General features: G+C 36.1%; 1 protein-coding gene across 3 annotated transcripts in view; it reads right to left on the bottom strand.

Annotated features, from left to right (window-relative positions):
• LIN7A (lin-7 homolog A, crumbs cell polarity complex component) overlaps nt 1-18,055 on the bottom strand; it is a 146,886-nt gene that overhangs the window by 31,723 nt on the left and 97,108 nt on the right. For 2 of the 3 annotated variants that reach the window (XM_054580159.1, XM_054580161.1), the window contains 3 exons: nt 12,953-12,987; nt 8,576-8,647; nt 6,098-6,307 (listed from right to left, as the gene is read on the bottom strand). In XM_054580159.1, coding sequence (XP_054436134.1) covers nt 6,098-6,307; nt 8,576-8,647; nt 12,953-12,987 — 317 coding nt within the window. The remainder of the gene's footprint in view (nt 1-6,097; nt 6,308-8,575; nt 8,648-12,952; nt 12,988-18,055) is intronic. The other variant, XM_054580160.1, reaches the window with a different exon arrangement.

The raw sequence follows: 18,055 nt of genomic DNA on the forward strand, positions 1-18,055 counted from the left end.
ATGAAAATACTAATTTTTTAATGGCTAAGATACTTATTTACCCTTAAATTATGATGAATTACGCCATACTACCTGAGTTAGAATTTCCAGCTGTGCCATTCGGTAGCTGTGGGACCTTGGGCAAGCTACTTAATCTCTCTCTTCCTCAGTTTCCTCATTTGTAGCATGAGAGTGCTAATAATAACACCTACTACTAAAGATCACTAGGGGGAAATAATAGATTCATTATGGAAAGTGCTTACAGTGGTTCCTTAAGTTTAAAAAATGTATATGGAGCTTCAACTACATACAGGGACTTTTCTAAGACTAAAGACAAGGCAATGAACAAAAAAATCATTGCTCTCAGTGGGGCAGGCATTTTAATGGGGAGCTTCAAATTTTCATAGAAATCTTAGAATGTATTTCAGAGTATTTCAAAAATCTTTTTATTTGTGTCTTGTCTTTGTTGAGATAACAGAAAAATAAGATTTTAAGTCCCAATTTCTCTCTCAAATGCTGCAGCTCCTTAGTGCTCAAATCTGGGGTTCTAATTTTTTCCGTCCTCATTCCACACCTGACAAACAGTCTTTTTGCATAAACAATTTGGGCTGTGAGTACTCACCCTTAACTTGGCATAGATATTTATAAAATGGGAAACGGCCAGATTCCAGGAAAACAATTTATTCTGTTTCATCCTTAATTTTTTACTCATTCATCTGTTATGCTTAAAAATAAATTAGCACTGTGTATCCACTGTATCGACAGCTTTATTTAGCATTAACTACAGAGCCAGGTGAAGGGTTAGCTGCAATTTTCCCACCAATGATGCTCTAATACAATGCTTGGATTCCAGATGCTAAGGAAGGCTTCTTTTCTCTATGACATACTTTTAAAGTTCTTGTGATTTTATCTTATCTTTCTCTCCTCTGCTTCTTGCTTATCACCTGCTCTCTCTCCCATGAGTACCAGCAGGATATCCTATTTCATGTGGATTATTTTAGGTTTTTTGCCATTTGAAAAAATATCAGTAAATAACTATAGATACACAGGAGGTTGAAAATAAGCATATAGGGAGGTCCCAAGCACCATTTACATGCCTTCCCCAATATGAACATCTTGTGAAACTACTGTATAATATTAAAACCAGAAAACTGACATTGGTACAATCCACAGAGCTTAAAGATTTCAGTGGAACTGACTTTTAAAATGATAAATTATTACATTTGGTAAGCATCATAGTCATGATAAAGTTTAAAATTTACTTCATGTGTATATAGTTGGATGTGAGTCTGTGTGCACATTTCTGTGTATTCATTTGTGTGTGTGCGTGTATGTGTGAGAGAGAGAGAGAGACAGGCCCTGCCCATTTCATGAGATTACTCTGAGGAGCAAATGGGAGAATCTCAGGTCAACACTACTCATAAAATATAAAGCACTAACTAAATAAGTGTTATAAGTATTATAGTATATTTATAATCTTTCTGTTCAGGAAAAATGTCTCAGTAGTGTAGACAGAGACTATGTGGAGCCTATTTACTACATGAGGAGGTATGTGTTTGTGTGTAGGAGTATGTGGCAGTCTCATCAAAATCTCATCTGAAGACACAGAATCAGAGTCACAGAGTTAAAAGGAACCTTGGGCCAACTGTTCCAGCTCTACACAGTACACATATTTTGAAACGCTCTTGCCAGTGGTCTTCTAACTTCTGATTAAAACCTCAAACAATGGCACATGCTATTTCATGATTCAGCCTTTCTCTATTTACAGAGCTCTGCCTTGTGACTTTTATCCACTGGTCTGGGCTCTGTCACCTCATGCCTCACACAGTGGAGGGCAACGGGAGATAGCCGTCATTCCCCAATGCTTTCTTCTCTATCTTAAACAGTCAAGTCCTTCTCTGACAGGTTTATTGTTTGCAAAACTACTCATCTCTGAACTTGCTTATTGTTCTTTAAAAAATATTTTTTAATGATCACCCAAGTATGTGTTGATTGATTTCAGAGAAGGAGGAAGAGAGAGAGAGAAGGAAATATTGATGTAAGAGAGAGGAATATTGATTCCCCTCTGGTGCCCCGACCAGAGACTGAACCTACAACCTGACCTAGCTTATTGTTCTTCGTAAGGATGAAACCAGGATCGGGTAGCACAATGGGCTGTCTCATTCAAGCACTGGACCATCTCTTTCCACATTCGTGCATAATATTTGTATTTATGAACCTTACAATCACATTAACACGTTGTTGTTTTTCTTTTTCCCAACTTGCCTCATACAATATTCCTCTTAATCCCCCAGGCCTGCCTTTCTTTTTCCCAGGTTTTGATGTTTACCTATTATTCCTCCCTAATTCTGCACACAGGTAGCTAGTTTTCAGGGTACAGGAGCAGGATGTCATGTAAATTCTTATTATATTGGGTCTATTGTACCATACTGTTGGGCTTTTCAATATTTGGACTCCATCACTAAATGTATTTACTATCCCTGCTGGCTCCACATTGGCTGTTGCCTTTATAAAGAGCCCTGTAGTCTTTTCTCAAAATTGTTGATGAAACACTTGGGCATAGGAGAGTGCAAAGGGGATCATTAAAAAGCTGTAAATTCTATCTGTAATATTTTAACCTCCTGCTAATGTTCAATTTTAATTGAGAATTCAGCTCTAAATTTTTACTGAGGTTTGGCTTAAGAGGCAGCCATATACAGAAAGCCTCTGTATTTTCTGTAACATTGCATAAGGTGATTCAATGTCTCATTTGTAAAAATCCCCTGGGAAACTTCTTTTGGAGCTCAGGAATAAAAAATAAAATATTTCTCTCAATGATAGCTGAGTTGGTATGAGTTTCCTTCTTTCTGACCTCTAAGATGCTGTATCTCTTCAGATGTTTAAAGATCCTTGGAATAATTTCTTTACTTTCTACGGCAGGCATTAGGAAGTTTTCCCTAGAGTACTGAAGTAGTCAATGTTTGTTTCAGTCCTACAAATCATGTCCTTCCAAAAATTTTTCTCAGTTCAGAATGGCATGTTCTGAAAATCTTCCATATTAATTTCCGCAAATGGTACTGTAAGTGTAAATAGCAATAATTTGATCATTTGCTAATCTTTTGTTTTCTTTTCTTTTGGCCCCTTCATTACAGAGTAACCCTTTTCATTAAATACTTGGTCTGAATGAAATTATTTATATTAAAAATATTGGGTTGGGTGTTAGAAGCCAAGGTCTTTCCTTTGGATTAAGTACTCTTTTTGTGACTATGGGAAATCCACTGGGTCATGCAGTTTCTCATATACAGAAGGAAAACTACCTCTTGATGAACATCTGATAAATATTAAGACACTTAAAATGTACTTAACTTACTTTTAAATACTTTAAAATAGGTCATTTATAATATATAGTTTGATTATATGGATGTGCAATATTTTATACACCAAATTTAGTGCTTTTTAAACCAATCCATGGTGGTGAGAAAACACTATCAGGAAGGCAACATTTTAGAGGCTGGCCACTATAAAAGCATTTATTATACCTATTTCAATGAATAAATGATGCTTTGCTTGTTAGCAAAAATATGGCAAAAATAGATTCTCACTGGCAAAATTAGTGACTCATTAACAACCATGCTAAATGGAACTTAATTAATTAATACTCCACTTAATATATGTGGAATATTAAAGACTTTAGGAGACATTACCCACTTTTACATGAACAGGGTACAAAAACCTTAAAGAGGTCCATGTCCTGTACCATAGGATTAGTGGCATAAATTTGATCACTAAACCTTCCTCTTTCCAGCGTTCAATTTAACAGAATTTCTGGTAGTCTGAATACAGAGTACCGGAATTCTGGTCTTGGAATGTTGTTTCATCTGTCTCAAGTGAACCCTCTTTCTAAGGTGAATTGGAACATCTGAATGTACAGATAACTATGATTTCACCAAACTAATGGAAGAATTTGCATGAATTTATTAATGCCTTTTTTTGCTAATAAATGTTTGTTAAAATATGCCTGTAAGTACAGGAGAAGTTGCTTTAAGACTCACTTGTAACATAACTAGCACTAGCCTTATCATAGGAGGACTGCTAACCCTCTTCAACCTGCTTCAGTAACTATCCTTACCTATTGAAAATGTGTATGAACAAAGTATCACTGGACAGTTCTCAAAAGACATTTTGCTGTACTTTAATCTTCATCAGCACCCTTCACGTTACTTCTCTCCTTATCCAGATTAGAAAATGAAAGTTCAGGGGATAGTAATCTACAATCATATGGAAATTGAGCAGTAGACTCTTAAGTGTCTGATTTAATTTCTCCAATTCCCACCCCCCATCAAAAGCCTCCCATATAAGTTCACATGGTCATTGAAAGGAATGAATGCGTGATTATGAAATGCCTACAAGATGTGTTCCCTGCAAATGCATGGGTTAAATCAAGACTCTTTGGCTCTCTTGACAGATAATTAAAAGTCAACTACCTATTAAAGTGATTTCATATATATTTATTGTTGCTTTATATAATTACTATTAACATAATTTTGGTTCTTTTTGTACTTCTCACGTTTTAAAATCTATGCTTTTTTAAATCTACCCAATATGTTCAGAAAAATTATAAATTTATACACTAAGGCACAAATTAATTATTTTGTGACATAATCACATGGCCTAGCTCTAGAGCAGTCTACTAGAAAGTTTGACTCTGAAATCATCAGCTGATACATGCTTTGAAAAAGCCATTTATCTAAAGGTCAATACAGAGCTCATCTCAAAGCACTGTTACATGGACAAAAGTAAACAAAATGGTAATTTTAGAATTGGAAGGCTGAAGAGATGGAAAATATTCATGGGTTGGTGACTTTGATGTACACCAGGGATTGGCAGAGGTGAAGGAATGGTTTTGGGATCTATAAAACTACTAGTCAGGCAACAAATAAAAAGAGCTAAAATGCAAGATACAAGTACAGAACAATTTACCCCATAGTTACCAATAAAATATTACATTTTAAATGCATTTTACTCTGGATAGTCTAAGCAAAAGTCTTATGTTCACAAAAAAACCCCAAATCTAGTTTATTAAAGTCTTCAGTTCTTAGGAAATAAAAAGGTAATCATTGACATGATCTTATTTACACTTCTGAAATGTGTGCTTTTAGGTTATTTATTTATTTAAAGACTTTACTTATTTTTAGGGAGAGTGGAAGAGAGGGAAGAAGAGAGGGAGAGAAACACCAGTGTGAGAGAGAAACATGGCTTGGGTGCCTCTCCATCTGGGGACCTGGCCTGCAACCCAGGTGTGCGCCCGGACCGGGAATCGAACCAGCAACCTTTTGGTTCCCTGGCCGGTGGCCAACCCACTGAGCCACCCTAGTCAGGGAAGTTATTTGTTTTTGATGTTAGTAAAAGTTATGGGGAGAAAAGTACTCATTTTACAGTAAGCTCTTTCTTTAGCAACTCATTATTACATGTGGTAGTAACGGCATCCAAAGAACACGAGGTTATGAAAAAAGTACGTTCTTACTTTTATTTAAAAATTTAATATATTTTAATTTGCTTTAAATTCATGTGAAAATTAAAATATCTATATTGAATAATAGATAATGTAGTCAAACATTTTTGTGGGGGAGGCTGACATTTTTAATATACTCTAGCTGTACACTTGGCTTAAAGAATTGTCTGAGCATTATCCTTTTCCATATGTATTACTACATATATTAAAATTACCTCTCCTCTTTAATCAAAATAGAAAATATAGGGTGAAGAGTTTTATCTTTATTTTTAAAATGCATTTGCTTATATCAACTTTGAATAAAAAGGGTGTGGAAATTATTATGTTCTTCTAAATATTAATTCGCTTAGCGTGTTATACGGGAAAATTCTATCAGTTGGGATGATTTTCCAACTAGTTCATACATACCATGATGGAAGAAGATGAATGGAGACATAAAACCTGTGAATTACCGCTTTCGTTTGTTTAATATCCATCAACTTTTAGGAAGCTGTTGGACACAAAATTATGATTTGTTCTAGGATTTCAACACTGGCTTCAGTATCAGCAGGGACCGGTGTAGGGGGGCGGGGGGCGTGGGAAAGAATGTGCTTAAAGAGAAAACCTCTGGTTATTTTATGAACATACCACTCCGTTCACTGACAGCAGCTGGTCTCCTCTTTTGAGGCCTCCGTGTCTTTCGGCCACCCCTCCAGGAATGATGCGAGAGATATAAATGGGGGAATTTTGCTCCTTTCCTCCCATCACGTTAAAACCAAGGCCTTCATCAGTCTTTGGCAGTTCGACTACCCGAGGGTGAGAGTGGCCTTCACTAGCAGCAAAAGCTGCAACTGTTGCCTGAAAGAAAAGATTGTCATTTGGTAATAAAACAAGGGAAGTAAGTCTAATCATATGCTTTGCAGTGGGGAGATCAGGCAACTCCTCATATTTTTATAGCATCCTCCTGTGAAGAAAGAACACAAAAGGGAGGGGCGTTCTGCACAGAGATGTTATCTAAGATTCATTCTCTTTGGTAAAGTCCAGTCCAGCTATTTCCAACTTTTGAGACCTTGTCCATTATGATAAAAAACTTCTACATAAAACAACTTTACCAATTATCTCAGTTAGAATTATTCTTACTCTTGCACTCCAAATGCGTTTGGTCCATATGCTACCTACATATGGCACATATACTGTAATTATGTACATATGGTGACTATGGGCACCCGAAGGGCAGAGCTACTGGCTTACACTTTTCCATATGACACACAGTCTAAATCCGGTGCTTGCACACAAATCATCATGATTATTTATTCAATACACTGTGAAGCACTCATGTATATGGGTATATATTGGCAAATACATCTATAATTTAGTGATTGGCCAGACCGCTGGCTTAGCAAATTTGATTCTTCTTTTGAGAATGCCTAAAAGAAAATAAAAGCTATAATAAAATAATAGATTCAACAGATTACTATTTCACATCAATATTCCATATTATTTTTAGTGGACCTCTTTTTTGGTGCAGGTTATTTTTTTCCCCTGAAATTTTACATTAACATTTCAACTACTACAGCAATGCAGGTACAATGAGCAGTCTATGGTTTTATACCTAGATATACAAAATATCATTTAATATGGAGATAATTTCACTTTAAAATTCATATATTAATTTTTAAAAATAAAGTAAATGAAATCACTTACCATCAGTTCCCACCCCTCATGGAAATAAAATTATAGCACTTAAGCAGTTTCTACCAAGCAAATATTCTTTGCCTGCTTCTTATTATCCACCTCCATTTGCCTTTCTTAACCAGTTGATTAGATGCCTACTATAAAGTGATTTACTCAACACTATAAAAATATTGATTCCCAACTACTACATATTCTTTTCCATACACAGTATTATCACATCAATTTAGCATTATGCTACTGTCTGCATTTAGTGAAAGAAAGTGAATGATATGGAAATAATGGCTTGTTTTTAGCTCCATGCATTTGCTCATGCAAACCTTGTCGTCATGCATAGTAATGGCTGACATGGATGCAATGCAGACAGCCCAGAAACAACCAGAAAATATTGTGCTATTGCAACATTATGCTGCTATCCTGCTGTTCTACATGAATAAGAAATGAGAATGGTAAAACACTACATAATTCTCTTTCCCCTTAATTAAACCATGTAGGGATCATTTTTTCTGTGTGTGTTCCACTTCAGTACAAGCAAAGCATGATGTAATGATAATAAAACCCTCTTTTTGCTTGGGTTAAAAGAAATACTTACAAACCTACAGTGTTCAGTTACAGGGCAAACCTAAGAACTCTAAAGGGAAACCAAACAAGAGGTGATGTAACACAAAAAAAATTAAATGAAAAAGTTTGGTCACTTTTACCAGTTCTTACTTTTTATGTATTACCAAAAACAGAAAAGCTTTTAAAAAGCAAGTGTGTAGGAATTATAATATTTCTGTATTTGTAAAATAAGAACTGTAGAGGTGATTTTAGTTTAAAACTATTATTTCCTTATGGTCTATTATCCAGATATTTTCATGATTCTATTGCTGTAACATTTCCATTAGTTGGGTCTCTGCAATATCTGGATTTAAGTTGCAAATGTGGTCACTACCACAAAAAGCGACAGGTCTGCCCTTTAGGTCAGCATCACATTCTTTCTGCTACCTACTGCTCGGCTGAATACATGAAAGAGTCCTACATCACCAGGTGTCAGGTGAGCTCTCTTAATGCCTACCTGAAATCAAATCTATAGACTTGTGCAAAAAATCTCCATGCACTGAATAGGGAACAGGATCTTTTGGATCAGAGGAATGTGTCTGAAAACCAAGTAGTATTTCATACAATGAAATCAGTTGATTTGCTTGTGCCAAATGGACATTTAGTGAGTTTAATGAAATCATTCTCCTTTCTTAAGCTACAGAAGCAGCAGAAACGTTCAATTTTCCATTAGGATTTTTACCTGGGAAGTAGTACTGGTTCTAGACTCTGGGCTGCCACTGATGTCTAAATTCTCTTACAGTGTACACACGAGAATACCTGAAACACACACGCGCACAATCAATTACTAGATCACTGGGGTTAAGTATATTTTTAAAGTTACTCAAGTCTTACCTTTGCTGTGGCCCTGGCACGGAATTCGGGGCAGCCATTAACAGTTATCGTTTCATGCATATATTGATATACCTAAAATGTGCACATAAAAAAAGAATGTGTAAGAACATTAAGAATATTCATTCTTTCCTCACAGGACAATACATTTTCACTGCAATACAAAAGGTCCCTAACACAAAGTGAAATAGGTCTGAATTGACTATCCTGATGACTTGAGCCACAAATCCCTTTTATTTTTTGGTGGGGAGGAGAAGTAGGGGCAGAGAAGGTAATCATTTTTATTCATAATTTTTTAATTTGGCTATTCATGTTTACCAAATATAAGAACTCATTTATTTTCTCATACACATTATAAACAGTACTTTGTTGGTAAAAATTTTTACCATCATATATAGCTCTATCAAATGTATAGTAAAAAGTTTATATATATAAATTTTATATATATATATAAAATTTTATGTGTGTGTGACTTCCTGAATGTAGGTAACACTTTAAAAATAGTTTTCTAAATTAATATTCCACAAAACTGGGATAACTATCTTTCCTTTGCATGTTGGAGGATATATTACTATTCATGACACACTCATAATTCATAGAAAAAAAGTATTCAGGAACTAAGACAAGTAAAATAAGAAATTCTTAAAGCTAGCAACACCTAGCAACATATCAATTATGGTTTCATGTCAACAACTTAAATGAAATAGTAAGAAAGGAGGGTAAAATCTAGACCCAGAATGATTTTGTAGAAAGCATAAAGGCTTTGCTGACTAATAACAATTGGGATAATTATTATTATTATTTAATGGTTCCTACATTATTTGACTCCAATCTTTTGGGAAGAAATCTCCTAGGACTAGAAGCTCATCAACACTTTTTATGAAGAGTTGATCGAAAACTGTAGTTCTCAATTGGGGCTACTCTCCCCCTGCCCCTCACCCCAACCAAGGAGTCATTAGACAATGTCTGGAAACATTGTGTGTTGTCACAAATGGAGAAAAGGATAGCGCTTCCAGCATCCAATATGCAGAGGCCCGGATGCTGCTAAACACCCTACAATGCTCAGGGTGGCCACCCAAAACAAAGAATTATCCGCCAAAATTTCAGCAGTTTTGAGATTGAGAAACCCTGAACTAAGGAATCAAGCTATATCTTTTTTTTATGTGCAATAGTTAGTAATCCATAAAAATACACTTGTGTAGCACTGAGTAAAGGGTCTTGGAAATGTTCCATAAATAATTCTTGGAGTAAATTATCATGATTCTGGTGTGCATTTAATGAGGGCTTAAGCTAAGTGTATTGCTAAGCATTTTACATCTATGAGCTCATGCAAGACTCACAGCTTATGATTCAGGCAAAATCTACACCCAAGCAAACAGCCATGGAGATGGCAACACGTTCCTTGATCACACAGCTAGTTAGTGGCAGATTTAGCGCAGAGATTCATGCCTAACTGCCTCAAAATTCTTTTCTCTTTCAATCGCATCGGTTTTTCTTCTGTTAAGACAGCATCAGACCACTATTGTTTTGGCAGCATGTGTGGAAACAAAACCTTGCAGATATCACAAGTGTTTATTTCTATTCTGAATGAAGGTATCTACGTTTTTTATGGTACCTACCATTATAGAAGTGGTGGCTAAAAATGTACAATACAACAATTTTGAAAACAATGTATACCTCACTTGAAATGAAGGTGAAATAGCATTTTACTCCTCCATTATGCTTGTAATATACTAAGATTAAGTGAAATAATCCCAATATTATTGCCAGTCTTTTTTAGTTTGTTCAGTGAAATAGTAGATTCTACTGGCTTTCAAAAATGGGCTGAAGAGGACATGGTCTGGTTCTAGAGTCAAGTCAAAACTTGGAGATATTAATTCTATTTCTATTCGTTGTGTCACCCTAGGAAAGTTTCCTAGCCTCTCAGTTCCTAAGGGATAAAAATGCATCTTTGACTATTTTATATTTCAAGGATAATTGGAAAAGTATTTCTAAAATTTGAGAGAAAGTAGCTATGAAAAGATAAAGTATCTTAGTCCTTAATATATCCTTAAAGTCCTTAATCCTGAGAGATTTCTTAAAGGGAAAACAAAAAACAGTTGTATGCACTTCAACGAGGGACAGTGGAGCTTAATGGTCTCGAGTTCCTTGGGTCTCCAACCTTCTGGCAAACTCCAGCAACAGCAGCATTGCTAAGCACAGTGCACTGGTTAAAGTGGGTTTACCTCCTAGTGAAAGGCAATACACCTGATAGAAACTCTCGTAGAGTTTTATCTTACATTTTAGTGTCAGTGACTTCCTAACCTTGAATAATTATCACAGATTCAATAGCATTTTGCATATTTAGAACATATTTCAAGCTATTGAAAATTTATAAATATAGATTAATTCAGTAAAGGCAATGGAATTGTAGTGAGTTGGTTCAGAAGGTTAATTTATTCATTTGTTCTGCTGATATTCTAGTTAGGATGTTTGGTACCAGAGCCAAAAGAAAAAATATTAATACCTACTTTTAAAACTCTGAACTAACATTAATGTTCATTATAGAAAGGCATGTTGTCAATCTTTTTAATTGAATTATTTAAATTTTACTTTTTATATTCAAAAGCAAATAGACTCCTTTTGCTGGATGGAAATTTTATCACTGAGAAAATAACAAACACTAATGAAGTAAAAGCTCCACTTTAACTTCAATTTACTTACCAAGTTTACAACAAAATTCCCATTTAGATAGAATTTAAGACAAACAGCTAAAATTCTAGTGCAAGAGGATGTTTGCTTTGGGGATTTTGTTTACAAAGGTATATACAGACTCCGTAGACAATGCCACAATACGAACTTTACATTGAATCATTCCGGATTTTAAAAACCCTGATTGCTACAAATAAGTTGGTATGGCATGACCAATCTATACCATGAGTATCTTGTCCTGGATTCATTTTCTATATGTCCTTAAGTGACCTACTATCTATGCATCTTAATTTTCTGCTATGTAAAACCATACCTTCAAGAAGCAAAGAAGATAAAGTATGTGGCCCCATAAGTGATAACCCATTATTCTTATTATAATAGCTACTATATTTCTATTATTAGTTTTCTATCCATGACTAAAATACAGCTGGAATGATGTCTTTAAAATTTCGCTATTTGGCCAGCAAATTGTGGAAAACCTTGAGTTCAAAACTAGATCTTAATTGTTATGTCTTAGTTCTATTATCTTTCATATTTTGATGTTATTTAATAATTGTTGTGTGAGACAGGCACTAGTGGGCCTGCCTAACCCAAAGCCCTTCACTGAGCACTGCCTGGCCCTATGACCCTGTTCTGGTCAATGAGAATTCAACTGGAAGTGGCCGGGAAGCTTCTGGAAAAGTGTTGCTCTCTTGGTACAAGTTCTGTTCTTTTCCCTACTCTACTTCTCATCCTAAGTGTGGATATAATGAATCCTGCAAACAGCTGCCTTTCTCTCAACTTGTAACAAGGAAAAATAGTCTAATTTGCTTAAGACACTGAAGTTGGTTTTTTGGCTACTTTCAGCCAAGAGAATTCCTGATTGTTATATTATTCAAGTAAATGTTATAGAGCATCATGCTATCTTTAAAGTTGGTTATCTTCTAGCCTCAAATTTCAAAAGTTTTATTCTAATTTTTTCATTAGGAATTTGTGCAAATTTGTTAATATGAGGGCTTAGACACTGAAAGGGGAGAGGTTAAAATTGTAGTTTAAAAAAAGGTGGGGCGAGAGACTAACTCTGGAAAATACTGTTAAGAAAATGAAAAGATAAGTTGATTAAAAGAAAATAATTGCAAATCACATCTGATAAAGGCCTCATATCCAGAATACACAAAGAACTCTCAAAAGTCAATAAGAAGAAAACAACCCAGTTAAAAATCAGGTAAAGTATTTGAACAGGTCATCAAAGAAGATATACGGGTGGCAAATATGAAAAGTTACTCAACATACTCAGTAGGGAAAAAGTAAAATTAAAACCATAATTAAGTACATTGACACACTTATTAGATTGTCTGGGTTTTAAAAAATACTGACAATGCCTAATAAAAGCAAGAATGTTGAACAACTAGAACTCTCAAATATTGCTGGTTGGAATGGAAAATGGTACAGCCACTTGAGAAAACAAGGTAACAGTTTTTTACGAAGTTATAGGTATACTTAATATAAAATTCCTATCTACATCTAGCTACTTATCCAAGAGAAATACAAATGTATATTCATATGAAAAGAGATGTAAACACTTAACAGCAGCTTTATAATTGCCACAAACTGGACCCAACTCAAATAGCTTTCAACCGTGAATGAATTATCAAATGGAAGCAAATCCATACAATGAAATAATGTAATAAAAAGGAACACACTACTCACATTGCAGCAGTGTGGATGAATCACAAAGGCATGTTCTAAGTGAAAAAAAAAACAAACTTTATGATGATTTCATTTAGGTGACACTCTGAAAAAGGCAAATAATAAGGACAGCAAAAGATCAAAGGTTGCCAGAAGCTAGGGGTGGAGAGAAGTTGACTACAAGGAATGGGGGAACCGTGGGGGGTGTTGGAACTGTTCGATATCTGGATAATGGTGATGGTTACATGATTGTATGTGATTATTAAAACTCTTGGAACTATACACTGAAAAGGGGAAATATTACTCTGTAAATTATACTTCAATAAATCTGACTTTTAAAAAAGCAAAAAATATTTTTTAAGAGATGAAACTATTCATATACTCAGTCTTGATTTTTAGAAACTAAAAATAAAGGCTTTGAAACACAAAGACCTACATACATTTAAGAAAGTGTTTAGCATAATAAAAAGATAACACTAGCTCTCATTCCTCAAAGTTTCTACATTCTCAAAGTTTGCACATTTCTCAAATGTGCAAAGCAACCGATATACTTTAATGGATGGTAACAGCTCTTTCAAACATAGGATTCTCCAGAGATTTTGTAGTGCCTCATTATGAATAGGCTGGCTGCTAAAGTGTCAATAGAATTACAATTAGGATTAAATGAACCCCTCTATATTAGTGACTAGCAAAAAGAAATAAAGTTTTCAGCAACATTGTGAAAAATGAAAATGACTCTAGATCAAAGTTACCTCAAGAGAGAAAAAAGGGGACAGACTTTTTAATCAGAATTATTAGAGAAAATGAATGAAAAACAAAGTCCAAATGGGAAAATGATATGGTCCAAATCCTACCACATTATAGTGTTTATTAATACTTATTAAATGTATGGATTTTATTAAAAAAGCAAGAACATACTTTTTGTTAATAAAAAAACAATGTAAGTATTAAGATTGATATTTCTATATTTATCTATTAAAGTTTAATGGGTTTCTTATTTTTCAGACTTGGAAACTCAGGGAAGAGTCACAGAAAAGTTTTTTGATGCAGAATCATACTTTAAAATATTTAAATATTTCATAACGAAAGTAAAGATTGAGCTCCCCCCATCCTTTTATGATTATGGTCAACCTGAGTGGTTGCATAACATTCAATATATTATGCCACAATATTTTTTAATATCATATAATAAAAAATGGCAGATTTTATGAAAGCAGATTTTAGGACAATGAAATGATCTAAAATGAATGTGTGGCTTTAAATTTCATTGCATTTAGTAAAGACCAGTCATGAAAAAATCAAGAGCCCTGATATAAATGTGCATACTGCATTTGATATGATTAGAATTAAATAAAAATAGAGCTTAACGGTCTACTTATATTAGGAGGTTTTGTAGAAAAAATTCCTAATCTATTAAAAATTGGTTCATCTATGAAGGAAGATATATTACAAAAATGTCTAATTTTTGTCTTCAGTTTTTCTGCTATTTTGAAAAAATTGCAGCCATAAAAATTTTTGTGTATTTAAAGCTATATCTACTCATGTATTTATCATATGGAGTTTCTAAATGCTTTTGTGACTATGGAAACATTCTGTTCAAAATTGCAGTGTTAGAATTCCTATAAACTAAGGAATTTAGCATATGAAATTTAATGTCTAGAACCAACTGTTATTTGCCAAAAAAAAAAAAATTAAATTAAATTAAATGGCACACTGGTTACAAGTCTTGTCTGCTACAATAAAACCATCCAGTTTCAAACCAATCTTGCAAAAACTGAGGAAGGTAAAATGTCCAGAGTAATGTCTTTTTCCACATCTCTTTTTTATGGCCATAAACTTTGATGACAACTTGCCACCCACAGGACAAGGAAATATATTGATGGAGTCCCAGGGACTCCAACCTGCAACAGCAGGGATATCAAATTCTGACCTTGCTCCCTATGGCCTTACCCATAGTGTTGACCTATGGTATCTGCAAACATAACCTTTGTTGGCCACCAGAACCAGGCAATCAAAGGGCATCCTCTGGGCGGCAGATACAAAAATCATTGTGCCACACATGTGTATGAACTCCATTTGCTTTTCAAGCTGAAGCTTTTAGGAAGAGACATTGTGGTGGCATTAAAATATATCCACAAATTCTTTGATGCTCTTCCATTTAAGAAGTATTCCCTTGACGCTTCTGGTTAAGATAGCTGCCTAGGCAGACATCGTTCACCTCTTTGCACATCAAAATTACAACTACAATATAGAACAAACATCACTCAGAACCATTATAAATCTAATTGAATGGAAGCCCGACAACTAAGGAATTAAAGAAACCACGTCCATCCAGACTGGTAGGAAGGGCACAGATGCGGAACAGCTAGGCCTCCCAACCACGTGTGGTGGATAAAAATTCGGGAGGGATATCTCAGCAGTGAGCAGACCCAGCCCCACACCAGGCCTCCCAGCCCAGGGTTCCAGTGCCAGGAAGATAAGTCCCCATAACTTCTGGCTGCAAAAACCAATGGGGATTGAGTTTGTGTTAGAAATTTCTGGAGTCCAAGCAGTTCCTCTGAAAGAACCCATACATGGACTCACCTACTCAGACTCAATCCCTCTGAGCTCCAGTGATGGGGTGGAAACTTGAAGGGCGCCAGTAGTATACTAGGAGAGGCTGATGTGGCATTGGGCGAGCAGAGGCCATTGTCCCTTTTCTGAGCCCTCCCCACACAGAGCCATGGAGCCAGCAGGCCAGTACCATATTTGAGACTCCATGAACCTGGCTAACATTGTTTGACCCACCTTGGAGAGCCCCAAAGACTCAGCCCCACCCAACTTGTGAGCCCACCCAAGCTGCTTTTCCATATGGTCTTATCTCATGCTTCACAACTTCCTAAATCCTATCAAACAAGCAATATCTGGCCTCAGTGAGCTCCAGGCCAGGCAATAGCAGAAGCCAGATTAATTTTACAGCATAGCTTCCCCTGGGAATCTCCAAGCCCAGCACAAGTAGCAAACTTGTCAGATAGCTTTATAGCCCAGGCAATGTGGCCCCAGGACAAAACACAGGTTGGGGGGTGAACTTGGCCAGTACCACCCAGGAAACCCTAGGGCCAGTGCACCCAGTGGACAGCTACAGACCATGTCAGAGCACCATCCTGCCCCTGCACAGCTGTTCCTCCAAGGAGATTAGAGGTTAATGGTAATTAGTCACAGCCAATCCTTGCAGCTGACTGGCCTGGGTAATCCCTCCCATTGATCTACCAATAGCAACCAAGGCTCAACTACAAGAGAAGGGTGTACTCTGCCCACATGAAGGGCACACCTTGAATACGCAGTTTGGGTAATAGGGGAGGCTGTGCCACTGGGCCCTACAGGACACCTATTACATTAGGCCACACTACCAAGACACAGAGTCAACGCAGCTCTACCTAATACATACAAACACACACAAAGAGGCTGGCAAAATGAGGAGAAAAAGAAACCTCAAATGAAAGAATAGATCAAAACAAACAAAAAAAAGAGCTAAACAAAATAGAGATAAGCAACCTATCAGATGCAGAGTTCAAAACAATGGTTATGACGATGCTCAAGGAACTTAGTGAGGACCTCAGCAGCATAAAAAAGATCCAGTCAGAAATGAAGGATTCGCTGACTGAAATAAAGAACAATTTACAGGGAAACAACAGTGGAGTGAATGAAGTCAAGAATCATCAATGATTTGGAACATAAGGAAGCAGAAAACAACCAATCAGAACAACAAGAAGAGAAACAACAAGAAGAGAAAGAGCGAGCAATTGGAAATCTATTTGAAAAAATAATAAGCGAAAACTTCCCTAACTTGGTGAAGGAAATAGACATGCAAGTCCAAGAAGCACAGAGAATCCAATCAAGTTGAACCCAAAGGGGACCGAACCAAGACACATCATAATTAAAAATGCCTAAGGTTAAAGATAAAGAGAGAATCTTACAAACAACAAGAGAAAAGCAGAGAGTTTCAAAGGAGTTCCCGTAAGACTGCCAGCTGATTTCTCATAAGAAACCTCACAGGCAAGAAGGGGCTTGCAAGAAGCATTCAAAATGATGAAAAGCAAGGACCTACAGCCAAGATTACTCTATCCAGCAAAGTTATCATTTAGAATAGAAGGGCAGATAAAGTGCTTCCCAGACAAGGTAAAGCTGAAGGAATTCATCATCACTAAGCCATTTTTACATGAAATGTTAAAGGGACTTACGTAAGAAAAAGATCGAAACTATGAACATTGACAACAAACTGACACCTACCAACAGCTGAAGATAAAAAATAAAAACAAAATAAACTAAGTAAACAACTAGACAGGAACAAAATGATAGACATGGAGATTACATAGAGGATTATCAGCAGGGAGGGGAAATGGAGAGAAAGGGGACAACGGTGCAGGGATCGGGAAACAGAACTGGTAAGAACAACATAAACAGGGGAATGTTAAGAATAGTATAGGAAAGGGAGAAGCCAAAGAACTTACACAGCAGGAACCATGGACATGAACTAAGGTGGGGGGATTGCTGGAGAGAAGGTGGTATGAGGCAGAGAGGGGCAAAAGGAAAAACTGGAACAGCTGTAACAGCATAATCAATAAAATATACTTTAAAAAAAAGAAAAATATTGATGGGTATAAAGAAGCAAAGGACAATGCTTATCTATTAGGTTGAAATGATTTACAGAAGAGGCCCTGGCTGGTGTGGCTTAGTGGATTGAGCACTGGCCTGCCAACCAAAGGGTTGCTGGTTCTATTCCCAGTCAGGACACATGCCTGGGTTGCAGGCCGGGTCCCCAGTAAGGGGCATGTTAGAGGCAACCACACATTGATGATTCTCTCCCCCTCTTTCTCACTCTCTTCCTCTCTGTCTAAAAATAAATAAATAAAATCTTAAACAAAAATAGGAATAATTTACAAAGGAGGATTCAGTCATTAAGCAGACATGATAGTATTATTGGTAAAATCAATATGGCGACTGACATTCCTTCCAGAATGGGTCATGGGCTTGAAAAAGCAGCATTCCTTCTTTGCTCTGTGACAACAGTGCCATGTAAAGTACTCTTTATGTCTTCAAATCAGGACAGGAAAGACAAACAGACTCCACAGTTTTTAGTCACAA

This window comes from Pteronotus mesoamericanus, unplaced genomic scaffold (assembly GCF_021234165.1).
Source record: "Pteronotus mesoamericanus isolate MK-2021 breed Mesoamerican mustached bat unplaced genomic scaffold, CSHL_Meso_final contig_56, whole genome shotgun sequence".
NCBI lineage: Eukaryota > Metazoa > Chordata > Mammalia > Chiroptera > Mormoopidae > Pteronotus > Pteronotus mesoamericanus.